General features: G+C 34.9%; 1 protein-coding gene across 2 annotated transcripts in view; it reads right to left on the bottom strand.

The window, feature by feature from the left end:
• Nucleotides 1-14368: 14368 nt before the first annotated feature.
• LOC137619445 (uncharacterized) overlaps nucleotides 14369-22537 on the bottom strand; it is a 465634-nt gene continuing 457465 nt past the window's right edge. For both annotated transcript variants that reach the window (XM_068349510.1, XM_068349505.1), the window contains exon 4: nucleotides 14369-14492. In XM_068349510.1, the coding sequence (XP_068205611.1) occupies nucleotides 14405-14492 (88 nt within the window). In that variant the 3' untranslated portion in view covers nucleotides 14369-14404. The remainder of the gene's footprint in view (nucleotides 14493-22537) is intronic.

Consider the following 22537-nt stretch of genomic DNA (forward strand, 5'->3'; position numbering starts at 1 on the left):
TTATGTCTTCCAACTGGGACATCTAATTTTCATGTCTAAGGTCAAAATGACTATTCTGGATGCTCAGAATGCATCTCAGACAGTCTAAAAACTGCGGGCTTACAGACCCCCTGATGCAGGGCTTTGGCCCTTTAGGCCTCGCATAGGGCTGCCGCCTTCAAATATGACCTTGGCCCGTGCTTACCCCACCCCCCCCCCCCTCTGAGACACCCCTGGCTACGCCACTGGTAAAGGCAGCAAGATTTTCAGTTAGCTGACACTACTTTAGTCTTTCAGTGATTTTGAAATTTTCTTTGGAAATGACATGACCAGATTTAAATGAATGGTCATTTAATGGCCTAAACTGGTTTCTTACTTTAAGGTCTATTGGATCGAACTGATCTCCCCATGTGCTTTGAAATGCTACACCGAAGCTGTCTAGACGTGCTTCCAGTGTAGCATTCATTACAGAGTGCACATTAATAAGTGTACAGTGGAACCTCTACATCCGAACGTATCTACATCCGAAGTAAAATTCGAGCAAATTTTTTACTCAACACCCGAATTTTATTTCGACACACGAAGTAAGCAATTTTCGTCGTACCGGTTGTAGCCGAAATTTTCGACACGCAAAGTACAATTCGAACACGTTCCGACTCTACACCCGAATGTTTTTTCGACACCCAAAGTAAACAATACTCGTACGCGTAGTCGGTGCTCATAGCTCCTGAAGTGTTTTTTATTTCCGCCGATAGAAGGCAGCACATCGACCTCGGATGGACGCTCAATTAACGGGGCTTGGGTCAGTCTTCTGTTCTCGTGGGCTTCTTGTGGTTGTGCTCTGTGCGTTCTGCTATTAACTCTGTTTTAATCGTGATTTTTTACGTGCATCCTTTAACGGTAATTTACGTAAAGTATGAGTCCTAAAAGGCTTAGTTTTGCCAGTGGTAGTGGTAGTGGTGAGAAAAGGAAGAAGGAAATGCTTTCTTTAGAAATTAAGCAGGAAATTATTGAAAAACATGAGCGTGGCGTCCACGTGAGTGAACTTGCTAAACAGTATGGCCGTAATATGTCGACGATCTCGACAATCCTTAAACAGAAGGAAGCTATTAAAGCAGTGAAACCTTCTAAGGGGATCACCATAATTTCAAAACGCCGTACCCCTATCATAGAAGAGATGGAACGACTTCTACTAGTGTGGATTAAGGACAGAGAGATCGTTGGCGACATCATCACTAAGACCGTCATCTACAAGAAGGCGCACGCCATCTTTACAGACTTGAAGGAGGAGAGCTCTGGGGGTGATGCTGGGGAGAGTTCAACCGAGCCTTCCTCAGATGATTTCAAGGCATCTCGTGGCTGGTTCGAGAAATCTAAGAAACGGTCCGGGATTCATTCAGTTGTTCGCCACGGAGAGGCTGCTAGTGCGGACACAAAGGCTGCAGCTGACTTTGTCAAGAACTTCGAAAAGATCGTGCAGGAAGAAGGCTACGTAGAGCAGCAGGTGTTTAATTGTGATGAAACCGGGCTGTTTTGGAAGAAGATGCCGAGTCGAACCTACATCACTGCCGAAGAGAAGAAATTGCCTGGGCATAAGCCAATGAAGGATCGGTTGACTCTTGCCCTATGTGCCAACGCTAGCGGGGACTTTAAAGTCAAGCCGTTACTGGTTTACCATTCAGAAAACCCTAGGGCCTTTAAAGCACACAACGTCGATAAGGATCAGCATCATGTTTTCTGGCCATCCAACTCGAAGGCCTGGGTCACTAGGCAATTCTTTGTGCAATGGGTTAACCAAGTTTTCGGCCCTTCTGTGAAGAAGTATCTTCATGAACAGAAATTGCCTTTAAAGTGCCTGTTATGCCTTGACAATGCACCCGCTCAGCCCCCCCCACCCCCCCCCCCCCCCCCGGACTTGAAGATAATATCTTCGATGAATTCAAGTTCATAAAGGTGCTGTATCTTCCACCGAATACCACCTCTATCCTCCAGCCCATGGACCAGCAAGTCATCTCCAATTTTAAGAAGCTGTACACCAAGCACTTATTTAAGCAGTGCTTTAATGTCACGCAAAGCACCAACTTAACTTTGCGTGAATTTTGGAGGGGCCACTTCAACATCGTGCATTGCTTGAAAAACATAGATCAGGCTTGGGTGGGATTAACTCGATGGACCCTCAATTCTGCCTGGAAGAAGCTGTGGCCTGATGCAGTTTCTCCCTGAGATTTCGAGGGTTTTGACCCCGAACCTGATCCCGTGGTCGGTGCAGCGGAAGCCGTAGAGGAAATCGTCTCCCTTGGCAAGTCCATGGGTCTGGAGGTCGACCCAGATGACGTTACGGAACTCGTCGCCGAACATCACGACGAACTTACCACGGATGAGCTCAAGGAACTCCATGCTATGTCGGAGCATATGAGTGATGACGAGGAAGGGAGCGAGGAGATAGAACATGTGTTAGGTTCGGCGCATATGAAAGAGGTGTTAGGAAAATATCAAGACGTGGTCGACTTCATCGACAAATACCATCCAAAGAAATTGCAGGTTTGTCGTGTAGTTTCTCAATTCGATGATGTTTGCCTAACTCACTTTCGAAACATTCTGAAAACCCGTACCAAGCAATTATCTATCGATCATTTCTTTAAAAAAACTGCGAAGCGAACTCGTGATGAAGAGGATGAAAGTGATTTGAAGAAAACGGCAAAGAGTGAAGCGGAAGAAAGTGAAACAAAGAAAACGGAAAAGAGTGAAGCGAAAGAAATTCAGTCAATTTCAAATGTAGAGAGTGATAGTGATTAAAATTATGTAATCACCAAAAAGAAAAAAAGAAAACGTAAAAAAAATATAAAATATAAAAATAAAACAAAAAATAAGCTAAGTTATGTTAAAGTTCCCTTAGTGTAAGTTAGAATAAGTTACGGTAGTGTACGTTTATCGTAGTTAACCTCTCTACCTCCTCGCCGCCCGTCCGTCTCCTCTCTGCGTAGCAAGACTAACAACACCTGCGCTGGAGTTTCTAAGTTAAAGTGACGCTAAAAACCCGTTTCTTATTTATCAATTTTTGCTAATTCTTCTTATTTACAGTCTATTATCTAATTTAGTGTGCATTATTCTCATGGGAAAATTATGTGTAGTAGTTTATTAAGAAGTTATCATAGGTTTTTGGGCTCAACCACGGATTAATCCTATTTCAATGTATTCTTATGGGAAAATTCGTCTCGACATCCGAACATTTTCTACATCCGAAGTTGGTTCTGGAACGGATTAAATTCGTATGTAGAGGTTCCACTGTAGTAGAAACTTCAATCATTTGTGAATATGATTCAACATACCAGAAGACTTGATCTGTTATAGTTTAGATGTACCGACTTAATGAAAAAAAAAAAATACTTTTGTTTGTGAACATAATTTTTTGGCTAAGGCCATATAGGCTGTACCTTACCCCTACTGTTCTAAGGCCAGAACCACCGAACAGTTGAAGTAAAACCATACAAGACCTTCCCAGTACAAGTAAACGTATTAATTCTGATTCGAAGCTCATTTGAGGAAAGTTATTTATCCTGAGCTCATATATGTTAAATACTTTAGAAGATTATATGGTCTGTTAAACAGCTTGACCACTGTCTATTTATGCCTTGTTTCCAATTAATGTGACTGTTTATTTTAGGTGACATTACATTACCACAAATGTTTTAACATAAGATTCATCTATTTTTTGTCTTTGAAGGCTTTCATTACTGCTGAAGTTTGGACAAGATCAAAATTTTTATCCTCGTCTATAAATACCATGCATTGTGGATTATCATACTCTGCTTTTTTCTTTTTTTTCTTTCTTGTTTGATTAGTGGTTAATTACATATATATGGTCAGTTGTCAAATACCTACATACAGACCTACATGTACTCTCAGTTAAATAAAGTCTAACTGTCTTTCTATTTGGCCTAATATGATGTTTTTGATATCTCATATATTTCTCACCTTTCTCACCATATGCTAGATAGGTTTTTCAAGCCTGTCAGTCACCCTGCTTCAGACGATGTCTCCACTACTGAGATCTTCATGTAGTTTCTCTTCTTCAATCTCTTGTAAATTCATACCTATCTTTCTCACTTCTCTCTCAATATTTTCCATACAGCTCATCTTGGGCCAACCAACTGTTCTTCTGCCTTGGGGTCTCTATTCAAAATATTATCTTGGATATCGTTTTTCTTCCATTCTTTTGAAGAGTTCAAACCATTGAAGTTGTCCTTTTTCAATAAACTCTGAAATCCCCTCCACTCTTAATTCTCTCCTAATGTCTTCACTTCAAAGTTTATCCAGTCTTGTGATATCCTTTATCAATCTCTGTACCCTCATTTCTGCTATCTGGATCTGGCTTCTAGTATTTGATGTTAACGTCCCAGACTCATGGCCGTAGGTTAGAAATAGCCTCAGTATGGAGATGTTTATAAGAGTTTTAGCTTTATAGGGTATGATCCTTCTTTCACAGTGGATACAGTGATACAAGTTATTATTGAATTTAAGTATGTTATTGGTTATTTCTAACTTAGGGTCATTTTGATCACTAGGTACACCTCTCAAATATTTTAAGTTTCTGCACTGTTTAATGTTCGTCCTTTTAATGATATAGCTATATCTCCCAATGTTCGAAAAGGAGCATTGTCTCAGTGTTCTCCTTGCTAATCTTCATGCCATTTAATGTTAATATGTTATTTCTGTCTGACATTTTCTGTTGAAGGTCCTCTATAGTTTCGGCTACAACTTTTACATATTACAGAGAGTAAAATTACTTTTCTGTATTATTTCAGGCCTCTTGTGTCTCTCTTTTAGTGAATTAGTAAAATGATAAAGTATTTCGAAGCCATAGTTACGTACCATTCATGCACACATTCTGTGTAAATTTCATACACTTTAACTACTATGAGATCTCATCCATCTATTAATAAATCAATTGTTAAACAATATTTTCCTGGTGCTTTACCTCTTTCCATGCCTTTTAACACTTTCTTTACTTCTCCTACTGTTTGTCTTGGTACTGGCTCTAGTGTTTTATTATTTCTATTGGCAAAATTATTTCTTATATTTCTATTGTATAGCATTGTCTAGAAATGCTCTGCAATGTTCTCTCCATTTTTTTTTTCGATAATATTTCCATTTCCATAATCTATATATTGGCGCCCTGCTCTAAATCTTCTTATCATCAAGTTGATGTTTCCTCCTTTCTTTAGTGTTTTCTCAATTTTAATCTGATTGTGTTTACGAATGTCTTGGATTTTTAGTTTGTTTGTTGTTTTGGATAGTTCTGCTATTTTCATTTCATCTCTCTTGGACTTTAACCTCATTTTTAATATCTCTTTTACTAGGCTTTAGGCCTTTTCTAATATTTTTCCTTGATCTTGTTTAGAAACCTTTTCACGTATCTATTTTTCTAATTCAAATACAAATTCTGTTAAATTTATGTTCATTCTTTATTTACTATCTTCCATTTCATCATGTAGCTGTGAGTACCTATTTTGTGCTATTATACTAAACTCATCAGATTTTTTTCCTTTTACAGGATTTAGAAAATTAGTTTTTTCTTTTTTTCCCTATAACTATACGACTTTTGCATCTCACCATCCTTTGGTTTAACACTGTTACATCTTTAACTAAATTAACTTCTTGACTGAAAACAAAATCTCTCCCAAATCCATTTTCTGTTCCCTTTTATAAAAAAAAAAAAATGGGTTCAGTATGATAGAGGAATTAAATAATTATTGCAGGTGTGGTGGATATTCTTCTGGCACCAATTCTCTTGAGGACTGGCACTGAGATATATAGAAAGGGGGATGGGGCACTAAATACATCGACCAGTGAATCACTGTGCACATTTTGGCATGTTTGCCCTTGTTCTTCTGACTTTGAAAGTTCAGTGTTAGTTTAAAAGGGTGGTGTCGAAGGACCTATCTCCAATTAGCCATTGAGATGCCGATGAAGGAGAGTGGTTTCAGTTGCATGGTTTTCAGATTAGAATGTCATTCTTTCATTACGGCAGAAATACGCACATTGAAGTTAACATTATTCCTATTAAAAAAAATAGAGATACTCAAGTTATTCAATTAAAAGTTTGTGACAGAATAAAATTTGTAGTCTCTGCAGCCCACCTTTACACACACAAAGTTGATGGACTGTTCTACTGGATGAGAGAAATTAGGTTGGGGAAATGCAGCTGCTGAAGGAATGTTAATCATATACAAATGAAGAAAGCGTTAAGGTATGTGTCTATTCTCTATGCTTGAGAACAGGTTATAAGTCTTTAATAATATGGTATGGACAGGGTTCAGGGTAATAGAATTTACAAAAGAAAACCTGAGCAAAAAAAGTTTGGCTCCTGGCTGGATGAGTTTCGCATCTCGAAGAGGGTAGGAATAGAATTGAAGTATTAGCTGGTGATCCAAGTATACAAACGGCTAATCAATAGAGTAGGGTGATAGTAGGACACATGTTTTCACGGTTGTCAACTGACATATAGAAAAGACAGAACACCCGAATACGTTAAGGAAAATTTTAAGTAAAAAAAGGGTCACTTTATGAGACAATAGGTCGCACTTTTGGGCGCATTAATCTCCCTCGGAATTTCAAGAGTCAGGAGTCGTATGAGAAAGCAATCTATATGATCGTGGAGGGTCGATTAATCTGATATTTAGCAATACGAATATTAATTTCAAAATACAACACGTCTAAAGATAGAAGGAGTGGAAAGTTATCCATATTGGTACTAAATTTTATATTTCGCACTGTAAAAATGTGTATGAAACAGCGTTGGTCACTTGTAATGAATAATTTCATCATTGAATAATGTTAGATCGTAAAAAAAAAGAAAAAAAAAATCATGTTAAAATGATACTTCAGAAAAAAAAATCAAATATGCTAACTGTAGCACGAACCCCCTTGTCAACGTGACTCCGCGAGAGCCAGTGAGACTGGTCTTTGATAGAAGGATTCAAATTGGGAAAGAGGGTATCTAGGAGGACAACAGTTTAAGCAAAGCGCTTTAGTCTAATGATAGCATTTTATGCATTTAGGGTATGATTTCAAACTTATTACTCATCTTTTTTTTTTTTTTTTTTTTTTTTTTTGCTTATGTCATATTGTGTATAGAAAAAAAATACGTTAGGATCATGATTTCAAAACTTGCAACTCATTATTACAAGTCATAGTTTAGACTTTAGTCAACACTACTTACATAATTCTATTCTCCCAATTGGTTTTTCAGTTTAAGGAAAAATTAATAAATAAATAAATAAATAAGGTGGTCAGTTATATTCGCTATTAAAAATACAATTAATTCTACCTTTCTATTAACTTGCCTTTACTTTACGAGCATACAGTACTCAGGTCAGACATATTCAGCCACACGTGTTATGTGCAGATTCCACAGAAAGACAATAACAACATATCTTAAATAATAATAATAATAATAATAATAATAATAATAATAATAATAATAAATTACAATGATAATGGTGATGACGATGATAGGATAGCTCTGGAGTCTAGGCCTATACTGTTAGGCCTTATTCTGAGGCTGTGCAGCAGCGGGGTCTCAACTCCTAGAATGACTTTTAAATTCTTCTTCATTGTATGGTCTGGCCATCTATAAACGGTTTCGTTGATGTTGGTTATATCTATTTTGTATGGAGAACTCTGTGAAATAAGCTGAACTGGAGTTACAGTCAAGGCCGATTCACACAACCAGTTTTCTTTCAGACAGGTTGGCCGTCGGTTAACCAGCGTCTAGCTTTCTTATGTGTATTCAAATGCAACTGTTCACACGACCCGTTAGGCTGACAGCGGCCCTCGGATGTCGGCCGTCTGACTCGGCTCGGCTTTCTTTCCAAGAAACCTCGTCCGGTTTGACGACCGTTAAGGCCGATTCACACGACCCGTTTTCTTTCCGACCGGCTGGGTGGTGGCTAACCTCCGTCGAAATGTTTTACATTCACACGAGGCGTTCCGTATCCGTTTACCAGCGTGCGGTTTTCATTGTATAATTAGAATCTGTCACGTGAACACCGAGTAAATTACGATAATTTTGGCACTATAAGATGTTGGTTGATAACTGTGTTGATAAAATAAGTTATGCAACTTCATTATACTCTATACACGATGCCAAGAATATTAAAATTATGATAAACTCACCTGTTTTATTTAATGCCTCTCCAGTCATTTTCCATATCTTTTATTTATGTAAATTATTTCTATACATCTTGTTTGCCATGTAAAACATCTCCTCATACCCTTGAAAAAGTTTAATTAACCTCTAATACATGGTGTCAACAACAAACTAACTAATTTCTAGGACTCTATACTATGAGGAAAAGTCAGGGTCGTAGGCCACGAAACGAACGGGTACAACACAGGTCCTCATTTACACAAAACATCATCCATACGTTGGTTAGGACGGGTGGCTAACGGCCGTCAAACCGGACGAGGTTTCTTGGAAAGAAAGCCGAGCCGACCCGGACGGTTGACGTCCGAGGGCCGCCGTCAGCCTAACGGGTCGTGTGAACAGTTACATTTGAATACACGTAAGAAAGCTAGACGCCAGTTAACCGACGGCCAGCCTGTCGTAAAGAAAATGGGTCATGTGAATCGGCCTTTATTCACCCGTCCCAACCAACGGGTGGATGATGTTTTGTGTGAACGAGTACCTGTATTGTACCCGACTTTTCCTCATAGTATAGAGTCATAGAAATTAGTTAGTTTGTTGTTGACACCATGTGTGAGAGGTTAATTGAACTTTTTCAAGGTTATGAGATGTTTGACATGGAAAACAAGATGTATAGAAATAATTTACGTAAATAAAAGATATAGGAAATGACTGGAGAGGCATTAAATAAAACAGGTGAGTTTATCATAATTTTAATATTCTTGGCATGGTGCATAGAGTATAATGAAGTTGCATAACTTATTTTATCAACACAGTTATCAACCAACATCTTATAGTGTCAAAATTATCGTAATTTTCTAAGTATACAATGAAAACTGCGCGCTGGTAAACGGATACGGAACGCCTCGTGAGAACGTACAACATTTCGACGGAGGTTAGCCACCACCCAGCCTGTCGGAAAGAAAACGGGTCGTGTGAATCGGCCTTTATCTGGTAGCTGTTGGGTAATTCTAGCGATATTTGACAGATGACTTGGTTGCGAGAGTACCACCATGAGACTGCCAGACTTTAATAGTTGATGTCCGGTTAGACTCCACCCACAACTGCATCTCTGATACATTCTTTACGTTGAATGCATTACTATGGTGGATAAAGTCAGATTCATTGAGTATTTATTATTTCCCCTTTCTCATTTTTATCATATCTAAAGATTATTAGGTTAATTTTTCCATAATGATATAGCTGATATTTTGATAAAAAATAGAGCATAAATTCTTTAAAATCATGCTTAATGAGCTGTATCTTTTATTGAGTGAAGTTTCAAAATGCTTTGTCCCAGGAACGTAGTTCCATTAGAAATGTGAAGAATGGGAGATTTGCCAGTGAGTGACTTTTGAACGAAAATCAGTGAATTCAGGTATCACCAGTTTTGCTGTATACTGTACATATAAAGAAGGTTGAACAATCAAGGTTAGTTCATTCAATACTTATCATATGGGAATTCATATTATTTCTAGATTTGTTCGGAATCTCTGTAGGATTTCGAACAATAGGTAATAGATTATTCGAAACAGAATTGTGGTGTTATATATGAATAGAGAGAAAAACTCAATTAAATTATGATAGTGATGATAGTTTCTCCCAACCTACAAACATCTTTTTTCGCTTGCTTTAAGGAGATTAACCTGTTGATTCAATAAGAAGATAGACAAAACTTCGCCTACTGTACATGGGGGTTTGGAGGGGAAGTAGGCATACCTTGTCTCTATTGGCCTTAACCTGAGGTATGTGCTATAAAATCGATATTCTAACAGACTTCCATAACAGCATAAGCAAAATCAAGTGGTGTTCTTACTCACTGTGCTACGGTTATCACTCAAAATTTATCCCATTCATATACGCTCACCTACACTTACTACTCAGAATGTCTAAATATTGAAAGTTGATTCTGTCAAAAAAGAAAAAAAAGATGTGCCATAAATAAAAGGCTCCCCAATAAAAGATAGAAAGCAAAGAAGCATTTGAATCATTAATCTCCATATCGTGTGAAAGGATATAAGGAGAATCTAATTTAATCTTAAGCAAAGGGACAGCAAAAAACAAAAACAAAAAAGAACATCACACTTCATAATTTAATGTTATAACTATTCAAATTGCAATGGAAAAAAAAAAAAAAAACATTACACTTTACAATTTAATGTTATAAATATTCAAATTGAAATGAAAAATAAAAACATTACACTTCACAATTTAACGTCATAACTATTCAAATTGCAATAAAAAATAAATAAAAAACATTACACTTAGCAATTTAATGTTATAACTATTCAAATTGCAATGAAAAATAAAAACATTATACCTCGCAATTTAATGTTATATCTATTCAAATTGCAATAAAAAATAAAAACATTACACTTCGTAGTTTAATGTTATAACTATTCAAATTGCAATGAAAAATTAAAGCATTATACCTCGCAATTTAATGTTATAACTATTCAAATTGCAATGAAAAATAAAAACATTGCACTTTGCAATTTAATGTTATAACTATTCAAATTGCAATAAAAATTAAAAACATTATACGTCGCAATTTAATGTTATAACTATTCAAATTGCAGTGAAAAATAAAAACATTACACTTCGCATTTAATGTTATAACTATTGAAATTGCAATGAAAAATAAAAACATTACCATTTAAAATTTAATGTTATAAATATTCAAATTGCAATGAAAGATAAAACATTATACGTCGCAATTTAATGTTATAACTATTCAAATTGCCATGAAAAATAAAAACATTACACTCCGCAATTTAATGTTAAAAATATTGAAATTGCAATGAAAAATAAAACATTATACGTCGCAATTTAATGTTATAACTATTCAAATTGCAACGAAAAATAAAACAATTACACTTCGCAATTTAATGTTATAACTATCCAAATTGCAATGAAAAATAAAAACATTATACCTCGCAATTAAATGTTATAACTATTCAAATTGCAATGAAAAATAAAAACATTATACTTTACAATTTCATGTTATAAATATTCAAATTGCAATGAGAAATAAATACATTATACGTCACAATTTAATGTTATAACTATTCAAATTGCAATGAAAAATAAAAACATTAAACTTCGCAATTTAATGTTATAACTATTCAAATTGCAATGAAAAATGAAAACATTATACCTTGCAATTTAATGTTATAACTATTCAAATTGCAATGAAAAATAAAAACATTACACTTCGCAATTTGATGTTATCTATTCAAATTACAATGAAAAATAAAAACATCACACTTCGCAATTTAATGTTATAACTATTCAAATTGCAATGAAAAATAAAAAACATTACACTTCGCAATTTAATGTTATAACTATTCAAAATGCAATGAAAAATAAAAACATTACACTTTACAATTTAATATTATATATATTCAAATTACAATGAAACATAGAAAACTTTATACCTTGCAATTTAATGTTATAACTATTCAAATTGCAATGAAAAAATAAAAACATTACACTTCACAATTTAATGTTATAGCTATTCAAATTGCAATAAAAAATAAAAACATTATACCTCGCAATTTAATGTTATAACTATTCAAATTGCAATGAAAAATAAACACATTACACTTCGCAATTTAATGTTATAACTATTCAAATTGCAATAAAAAATAAAAACCTTATACCTTGCAATTTAATGTTATAACTATTCAAATTGCAATGAAAAATAAAAACATTACACTTCGCAATTTAATGTTATAGCTATTCAAATTGCAATAAAAAATAAAAACATTATACCTCGCAATTTAATGTTATAACTATTCAAATTGCAATGAAAAATAAAAACATTATACCTCGCAATTTAATGTTATAACTATTCAAATTGCAATGAAAAATAAACACATTACACTTCGCAATTTAATGTTATAACTATTCAAATTGCAATAAAAAATAAAAACCTTATACCTTGCAATTTAATGTTATAACTATTCAAATTGCAATGAAAAATAAAAACATTACACTTCGCAATTTAATGTTATAGCTATTCAAATTGCAATAAAAAATAAAAACATTATACCTCGCAATTTAATGTTATAACTATTCAAATTGCAATGAAAAATAAAAACATTATACCTCGCAATTTAATGTTATAACTATTCAAATTGCAATGAAAAATAAACACATTACACTTCGCAATTTAATGTTATAACTATTCAAATTGCAATAAAAAATAAAAACCTTATACCTTGCAATTTAATGTTATAACTATTCAAATTGCAATGAAAAATAAAAACATTACACTTCGCAATTTAATGTTATAGCTATTCAAATTGCAATAAAAAATAAAAACATTATACCTCGCAATTTAATGTTACAACTATTCAAATTACAATGAAAAATAAAAACATCACACTTCGCAATTTAATGTTATAACAATTCAAATTGCAATGAAAAATAAAAACATTACACTTCGCAATTTAATGTTATAACTATTCAAATTGCAATGAAAAATAAAAACATTATATGTCGCAATTTAATGTTATAAATATTCAAATTGCAATGAAAAATAAAAACATTACACTTCGCAATTTAAGGTTATAACTATTCAAATTGCAATGAAAAATAAAAACATTACATTTCGCAATTTAATGTTATAACTATTCAAATCGCAATAAAAAATAAAAAACATTACACTTCGCAATTTAATGTTATAACTATTCAAATTGCAATGAAAAAAAAGAAAAAAAACATCACACTTCCTAATTTAATTTTATAACTATTCAAATTGCAATGGAAAAAAAAAACATTACACTTTACAACTTAATGTTATAAATATTCAAATTGCAATGAAAAATAAAAACATTACACTTCACAATTTAACGTTATAACTATTCAGATTGCAATGATAAATAAAAACATTACATTTCGCAATTTTATGTTATAACTATTCAAATCGCAATAAAAAATAAAAAAAATTACACTTTGCCATTTAATGTTATAACTAATCAAATTGTAATGAAAAATAAAAAAAAACATCACACTTCTTAATTTAATGTTATAACTATTCAAATTGCAATGGAAAATAAAAAAAAAACATTACACTTTACAATTTAATGTTATAACTATTCAAATTACAATGAAAAATAAAAACATTACACTTCACAATTTAATGTCATAACTATTCAAATTGCAATGAAAAATAAAAACATTACACTTCGCAATCTAATGTTATAACTTCAAATTGCAATGAAAACTAAAAAACATTACACTTCGCAATTTAATGTTATGACTATTCAAATTGCAATGAAAAATAAAAAACATTACACTTCGCAATTAAATTTTATAAGTATTCAAATTGCAATGAAAAATAAAAACATTACACTTCGCAATTTAATGTTATAATTATTCAAGTTGCAATGAAAAATAAAAAATAAACCATTACACTTCGCAATTTAATGTTATAACTATTCAAATTGCAATAAAAAAAACATTACACTTCGCAATTAATGTTATAACTATTCAAATTGTAATAAAAAAAAAAAAACCTCCTCGTGAAATGGAACTGTAGCACTCACCCTTTTCTTTGGAGTCCTAAGAGTAAGCCTCTTCTAAAAGTCTCATTTCACGATGAAGTTGCCTTCGTGGATAACAATGATTATAATTTTGATATCAATTTAACAAAAGAAAGTTGATATAAAAGTGAAATATGGCCCTTTTAAAAACTGAAGAACAATACCTGCTTTTGAAGTTCTTATGCGCATGTTTTCTACATGTCCAGTTAAAGTGTATATAATCAATTCATTATTGCTCCCACACCTGTTCAGTAAACTTCTGTCCCACCCACTGAAATTTCCTTCGCGTAGTACCTAGTGCTATTGGCAAGAGTATCAGTGAAAGGTAGTTGTTTAGATTTCCAAGAAATACAATCAAATAAAAATAAAATGATAAAAATAAATTTCAAAATACGTTCTCATAACAGTCCAGAAAAAGATGCTCTCAGCAAACTACCACCTAATGAAAATATGGAAGCTGTACCCTTTTGCTATCATCGCCCTCCAAAGGGGAATGAGTCGGATATCTGAAAGATGTCTACTGTATGTTCCTGTAGAAGGCAACCTTTTACATTATATTTGGAGAAATTAATAATCATTTTCTGTAAACATTAATGTATACTGTATATCCTGGCAGGATAAAAATCAAAAGCAATGATAGAATTAACATTTATTAAATTTGTGTATAGTATATAGTTTCATAACTATATTAATATGATCTCATTTTTTTGTCTTTTATGTTATAAGTTGATAGTAGATATGGAGTAGAGAAATAATGCATCTGCCCTTGAGTCCACCTGAAAAAAGATATAATGAAAATGAATAACATATTACTAAAAACACAAAAAATAAGTAATTGTAATTTTCTTAGGAGTTATTGTAGTCTATTGGATGCATCGTCGTGTCGTAACTTGTAATTTTAGCCTCGTTTAAGCCCAATAGTTTCAAATAGTACTACCACATCACCATCCATACCGTTGAGGATAATTGTTTTAATGTTCAGGTTTTTAATTTGTTTTTCGTGGTTTACCAAATCCTATTGAGAGAGAGAGAGAGAGAGAGAGAGAGAGAGAGAGAGAGAGAGAGAGAGAGAGAGAGAGAGAGAGGGGGGGGGGGGTTGCAGTTAATGTAATGACTGTTTGTAGTGAGAAAGACTGTTTGTTGGTGCAATTGAGGTTGTTTGTTTACATTTTTTAGGTAGCTAGATTAGAACAGTGATTAAGGTCTTGGGCGATTCTCTTTTTTCTTGACTGCATCAGAAGGCAGGTGTGTTTGCAATGTTGCTCTATATTTTTATCTTGGAAAAAAATCTCATTTTATTAATTCACAAAAAGAGACACAGAAAAGACCTGAAAATTACCGCCAAATAAGCTCACTTTCAGTAATACATAAAATATTAACCAAGATCATATTTAGAAAAAAAGGAAAGAAAGTAGACTTCAATCAACCAAGGGAGTGCATTAGCCATCTAATGGAAATATCAAGTGACTAAGACAAATCACTATGTATGGCATTTAAAGACTATGAGAAAGCTTTCGATTCTGTCAAAACTTTAACAGTGAAGAAAGCACGTCAAAGACAAGGAATAGCTGATAATTATGTTAGGACACTTGAATATGTCTTTATGGATAGTTAAGCAATCCTAGAAATGCATAAATTTTGGGAAAAATTACAGCTGAAAATTATGAGTTATGCAAGGAGACCCTATCTCTCCTTAATCATTCACAGGGTTCCTAGAAGAAGTTTTCAAGAGTTTTGATTGAGAAATTGTAGGAATTAACGTTATTGTGAATATCTTAACAACTCAAGAATTGCATATGATTTAGTTCTATTTTAGTGAATCATAAAAGGAATTGCAAAAGATGGTAGAAGATTTGAATAGAGAAAGCAAAAATGTAGGACGAAAACTGAAGAAGAGTAAAACTAAATTAACGTTCAATGAAAACATAGAGAGACAACAGATAAGAGAGTTTTCCATGGACTTGAGACTGAAATTAAATGATGGAATAGCATGGAAAGGAGAGTTATTGGTAAACAAAAAGAAATTATGGAAAGTAAAATTCCGCTTTCTCTGAAAAAAAAAAAAGTAATTAATCAAATGGTCGTACCAGTATTAACATATGAATCAGAAACTTGAAGCCTACTAAAGCCTTAAAACATAAGGTAGTTAAAACTCAAATAGCTATAGAAAGAATACTGATGTGATTACATCTACGAGACAGAAAAAGAGCAGCATGGATTCGAGAACAAACCAAACTAGAGCATATTATAACAACATGTAAAAGAAAGAAATAGACGTGGCCAGGACATATACTGATAATGTCAGATGATATATGGACTAAAAGAATAACAGACCAGATCTCTAGAGATGGCAAACTGGGCAAGGGAAGGGAGAGAAGATGATGGATTCACGAGCTAAGAAAATTTACTGGTGTATATATATATATATATATATATATATATATATATATATATATATATATATATATATATACTTGTTACATATATACTTGTTATATATATATATATATATATATATATATATATATATATATATATATATATATATATATATATATATATATATATATATATATATATATATATATATATATATATATGTATATATATATATATATATATATATATATATATATATATTACTATTGTAGAGTAATTCAGGAAATTGTTTTTGAATGACAATTCTTATGATGCACGAGTTACTAAGTTTATGTAATTTACTATATTTGAATATTTTCTGAGTCACTAAATTTGTGCACTTTATTGTCTTTTAATCTTTTCTGAAGTAAAATATAGAAAAATAAATTTCCAGCAAAAAAGTCCCCTTACTCCTAAGCCCATGTTTACAATTTTATTGCTTTCAGAAAATTGTCTCTAATCATCTTACCTCCTCCCTCTTGATCTAAGCAAGTGGTACCGAAGCATCCATGAATATAGACATATTTTTTTTCCTTTATTCATTTTCATATTTATTTTTAGATATTTATGAATAGAGTGTTTTCATAACTATTTTATATATTTAGCCGTAAAAATATTTAAATTGCTGAAATGTTTTCACTTTCTGAATAGTGTTTAGTAAATTTTGAGTCACTACTAGAAAGAAAAACTTTAAAGATTGGGACAATTATTTTCTTTTTTTATAGATTCCTTTTGACACACGGTTGAGGTCGACCCGACGATTCCTTTAGAGGTGGGGAAATAACGATACCTCTACATTTTCTAGAAATCCAGCAAACCCAGATCTTGTACATTCAAGAGATATTATTGAAGCGAAGAGAGTATCATACTCTTCATATGTAACAAGTATGTTTTCTAGGCTAAACCAAATATTGTGTAAAATATGGTATGAAATGTAATGGGCTACTAACACTACCCTGAAGATGACAGTAGATATCAATTTCAATACTAACTATGGTCTCCATTAACAAAAATTCTATGTAATCTATTACTCAAAAATTCAATGATGATGCTAAGAAAACACCCACCTACTCGCAACAGTTAGAATTTGAAAACAAGGTTGTCGTGATTAACATGGTTAAACCCAGCGATATAATGAAGGCCAATCATCCGAGCTTCCAGGCCACAATCGAGGGATTTTTGTATGCATCATTATGCTCAAAGGCCTTTGCAAAGGCTAAACAGCAAATTCGGGAACAGATTATTATCTTCAACATATCTATTTAGAAGTTTTGATAAACCTTTAAATTATATGGGAGTTACGGAAACTGGGTGTTGATCAGCAGGGCTAAAGCTACCACTAACACATTCACCTAAAGGAGTAACATTACCAATACTTCAATAACATAAAAAAGAACCTCTTCTTGCTAGCTTGCAGAATGTTAGAAACCAAAAATAAATTATAGAGGTAAAAGTTGCAAAAGAAATGGAAAGCAAAACTGTTTCCTTTTAAGGAGTACAGTTAACGTAAATAATTGTGTTCGACTGTAGGGAATAGCCGTTCGGTCGTTAGCTTGACTCGAAGCTTTACCTATTTTTCTTAATAAATTAAAAGTAAATAACTTAATGCTACTTAGTATAGTAACTATTAGCGTTAATGATCAGTAAAATGAATAATAAAATCAAACTTATGAATTAAATGACTTGAATTAATAATTGCCTAATAGGCCGTAAGTTCGCGCGTGCGTAATATGTACATGTCAAGTAAATTACCTCGAAGGTTACCACAGCCACGGCGAACAGTTCCAATAAAAAGTACTCAGTGGAAAGGCCGGCATCTTCATAGAATATTAACGCTGAACAAAACTAAACGTTCGATCACCAAGACCACAACAATTTTGGAAGCACTTCAACGTCTACCTTTGGGATAAGTGACCTATATTATTCTGTATCTTAGGACATGTCTGGGGAAAAGGGTAATGTAGGGCAATATCTCAAAGTCTTACTAGTGGATCTACTATTTGATGTAAGTTTTATTGGTTTTTGAATAATTGTTTTGTTCATTAAATATAAGTAAGGTTGGAATTAAAATAAATTCCAACAAGAAAATAACAGGTAACTTAGAAGATAACAAAATAGCTTTCTTTGTGAGAAACAAAGAAGAATACTATATGGCTCGTTCACTGTAATGGTATTTATGTTTTTTACTAATATTGTCATTATCTCTCTCCCATCGCACTGATTACCTGTTTATGCACGTATATGCTTATCTCATTGAGTTTGAATTCTTGTGCCTTCCTTGATTGAGACGTATTGTATAAATATTCATGCTCCGCCCAAATGAAGTGAACTGTATTCACTCGGCTTATTAGTGAATACTATACAGATGCATCCACACATTGGTGACCACTGGAGAGTCCAGCTCCTTCTAGCTTTCATCCAAACTGCTGTCTTATTGTTTGATGATGACGCCCTCAAACAATGATTCTACTATCAACGCCAACACTCTGAAACTATCATCCTTCACCATTAGAGAAGCGTTCACCAGTTTCGCATCAAGGGCGGGACTCGGTCAAGTACCAAAGCAAATTACGTTCTTGCGGCGATCCTTCGGAAAACTTTCCAGGATATCTTCGGCTGGCTGTGTGAACAAGTGGACAAACAAATGCCGTACAAATCCCTCTAATCATAACTCCTGGAGCAGTACTCACTATTGCCAGCACCCGCATAGTGAAACTTTATCAGTCATCTCAGAAACTGTTGAGAAAACAAAGGTCTTTGTTTACCCTCAGGGAAATGACCAGTATCGCTCGTTTCTAACCTGCTGCAGATGAGTGAATCTACTGAGTGCCCTTCGGGTATGGCGCCTACCCAAATCTGTAAATGCTGCGATGGATGTCGATGTTTTGCCTATGAAAGGTCTGATGACCAAAGTTGACGGCCTTATGGATTGCCAATTCACAACCTTCAAGTCCTCAATCAACACCTCCACTCCTGACAAAGTAGACAACTATTCAACTTTGACTAAAACTGACGTAGAATAAGTTAAGACAAAACAGCCTACCACCCCCCACTTGCTTACGCCCCAATCAACAACTTTGACAAATGCTTACTGACCCCATCGCCCTCAGCTATGCCACTACTTCTCCAAATTTGTGGCTGTTGCGAAGAAATATCAGAATTGTTGTCAGTGGCCAAAAAACATGTAACTAGTCCATCGCTTGTGGTGGTGTTCTCCACTGTCACTAATCTTTTCTTTTACATGACGCAGATACAGGCATGCAATTTTTGGTAGACACGGTTGCTTACTGTTCTCTTCTGCCAAGGCAACTCTCCAGGATAAAACGTAGTCTGTCTAATTCTGCCAACATCTGCCTGGTAGCTGTTAATAGATCTGCAATACCCACCAACAGGTTTGAAACTCTTACATTATCATTTGGAAGAGTCAAAGGTATTTGAAAGCTTCTCATTACTGACGTCCCCTTACCAATCCTCATTGTGAAATTCCTCCCAGACTGGTTGATATACCTGACCAATGGTTAGTCAACGTGGATTTTACTCCTCGATGCCCCTCCATCCCAACCGCACCAACCTTGCTCTGCGCACCCATGGATGCCTACACCCAGCTCTTCATGTCATACCAGGAAGTTTTCCCTCTAAAACTTCATCAAACATGGATTGTTCCCACAAAAGACGGTATGTATCACCTCATCAAGACAGCAAGGGGCCCCATTGTTTGCCATATTCGGATGTCTGGCACCAGATCGTTTAGCAGCCACTAAGCAAACGTTCGCCGAAATGGAAAAAATTGGTCTTTGCCAAAAGGCCTCAAGCCGATGGTGGTCACCCTTACACATCATTCTGAAGAAAGAGGTCTCTTTGCATTTGTGTGGGGATTACAGGTGCCTGAACATGCAGATATAACCAATTAACTACTCCCTCTCAAACCTCGCTGACGTGGCCTACTACTTGCAAAAAAATGGAGGTTTTCTCCATGCTTGACCTCCTGAAGGTGTATTATTAGGTGCCCATGAGCCCAGAAGTAATTCCCAAGACCACCATCACCACCTCCTTTGGTACACACACCTTCAATTACTCCTGTTTTGTCTTCTGTTAGGCTTGGGCAACTTTTCAACGTTTCATGGACTGCATCTTACGGGAGCTCCCCTACTGTGTATGTTACATGAACACCATACTTGTGTTCTCTTCCTTCAAAGAGGAGCACTTCCATCATCTACACATCATTCTTGATGGCCTACAACAATATAGCCTTATAATCTTGTGCAATAAGTGTACCCTTGGCGATAATGAAATATTGATCATAGGGCACCGCATCACTCATAAATATGTCCACCCCCTCCGTGAGAAGGTAGCAACCATTCAGAACTTACTTCAACCTTACCGTCAAAGCGCTACCTGAATTCTTTGCCATGATCAATTATTATCTTCTTTTCCTGCAAGTCATTGCTGCCCTCTGGCCCCACTCTACGTCTCCCTCAAGGACAAGCCAAAACACCTGAAGTGGAGTCCTTTCAAGAAGCGGCCTTCTGCGACACAAAGAATGCACTATCAACCGCTGCTGCTCTTACTTTTCCCGAGCCACATGCACCTCTCTTTCTCTACTCCGATGCCAGCAATGTCACTATTAGGGCAGTCCTCGAGTAGGTGGTCAACGTCTCGTCCCGCCCATTGGCCTTCTTCAGTAGAAAACTGTCCAAGGCAGAATCCGGCCACTTTTCCTTCTACTGCAAATTGCTGGTGGTGCACATGGCTGTTCATCACTTTCACCACTTCCTGGAAGGCAGTATGCCCTTCGTCATTTGCATGGATCACATGCCTATTGTACATACCTTCACTAGACAGTTTAACAACTGCTCCGCCCGTCAACGCCGACATTTCTCCGCCGTGGCTGAATACAGTTGTACCCTTCAAAACGTAACTTGGAAAATGAATCCCGTTGCCAAAGCCCCATCAAGAAACATATTGGCCGTCATTCACCTGGGATTGGATTACAATGCCTTGAAAGAAGCTCAAAAAAATGATCCAGAGTACCAAGCATATAAGGTTACCTATACATCTCTACGACTCCAATGCCACCCTCTTCTGTGACGTCAGTACTGGTAGACCTAGACCGTGGATACCTTCTCCCATACGCCGACAGGTGTTTGATTTCATTCATGGCCATATACATCACCCATACCGTTCTACTGTGCAGCAACTAAAGACAAAGTTCATTTGCCATGGCATTACTAAGGATACTAAGGATTCAGTATATAACTGTTCTTCATCACAAACCTCAAAAGTATATCTAAACACGGATTCAGGAGTGGGCACCTTTCCTCGACCTCAGAGATGCTTTTTCCATATTCACATCGATGTTGTAGGACCCTTACCCACATCACAAGGATATCATTACCTATTCACCCTCATTGACTGCTCTACTTGTTGGCATGAAGCCATTCTCATTGACACTGCAATGTCTGCTATGTGTACATCTGCCTTACTCTTAGGATGGATAGAGAGATTTTGTATCCCTGACCATATTACTTACGATAGGGTTACCACTTTCACCTTTCAAGTGTGGATATCATTAGCGAATCTCCTGGGTATCACCCTTCATCAGACAATTGCATACAACCCTGCTGCCAACGGTATAGTTGAATGTTTTCACTCTACCCTCAAAGCAGCTTTGATGTCCCGTTGCTTACAAGCTCCAAGTCAAGCAACACATAGAGACAGATCTGCACTCGGCAGCACACGTTTTCCTGGGCAAAGACACTAGCAGGCCACCATTATTAGCGCCTCCTTACATGGGTCCTTTCCTTGGGATTCATCATTCTGCTAAAACATTCCTCTTCAACATGCATGGTTCGGCTCCCTATTTCACATATATGTCTTTTGTGGGTGGGGCGGGGAGCCATGTGCTGACGTGTAACAAACATGCTTGTACACTGCAATGGTATTTCTGTTTTATTTTATTTGGTTGTTATCGCTCCTCCCTCATACTGATAACCTGTTTATGCATGTATATGCTTTTCTCATTATGTTCGAATTTTTTTGCCCTTCTTGATTGGAACAGTTTGTATAAATACTCATGCTCTGCCGAAAGTAAAGTTAGTTGCATTCATCCCGTATTTCAGTTAATGCTTAATAGGTGAATCTGCACAGTAAACACCTTCATGAGCCACAAGGCCCACCAAGCATATTCTAGTTTCATGGAATCAAAAACAAAACAGTAATGAGGAGAGTCAAGTTGGTCAAGTTTGCTTGATTTCAAACATAGTCAAAAAGGTTACATTTTCCTATCTTACAGTGAGTGGAAGCCATCTAGTTTAAGTACAGGAGGATCTATTAAATATACACCAAAGAGTATATATATATATATATATATATATATATATATATATATATATATATATATATA

Source organism: Palaemon carinicauda, chromosome 2 (genome assembly GCF_036898095.1).
Source record: "Palaemon carinicauda isolate YSFRI2023 chromosome 2, ASM3689809v2, whole genome shotgun sequence".
Classification (NCBI taxonomy): domain Eukaryota; kingdom Metazoa; phylum Arthropoda; class Malacostraca; order Decapoda; family Palaemonidae; genus Palaemon; species Palaemon carinicauda.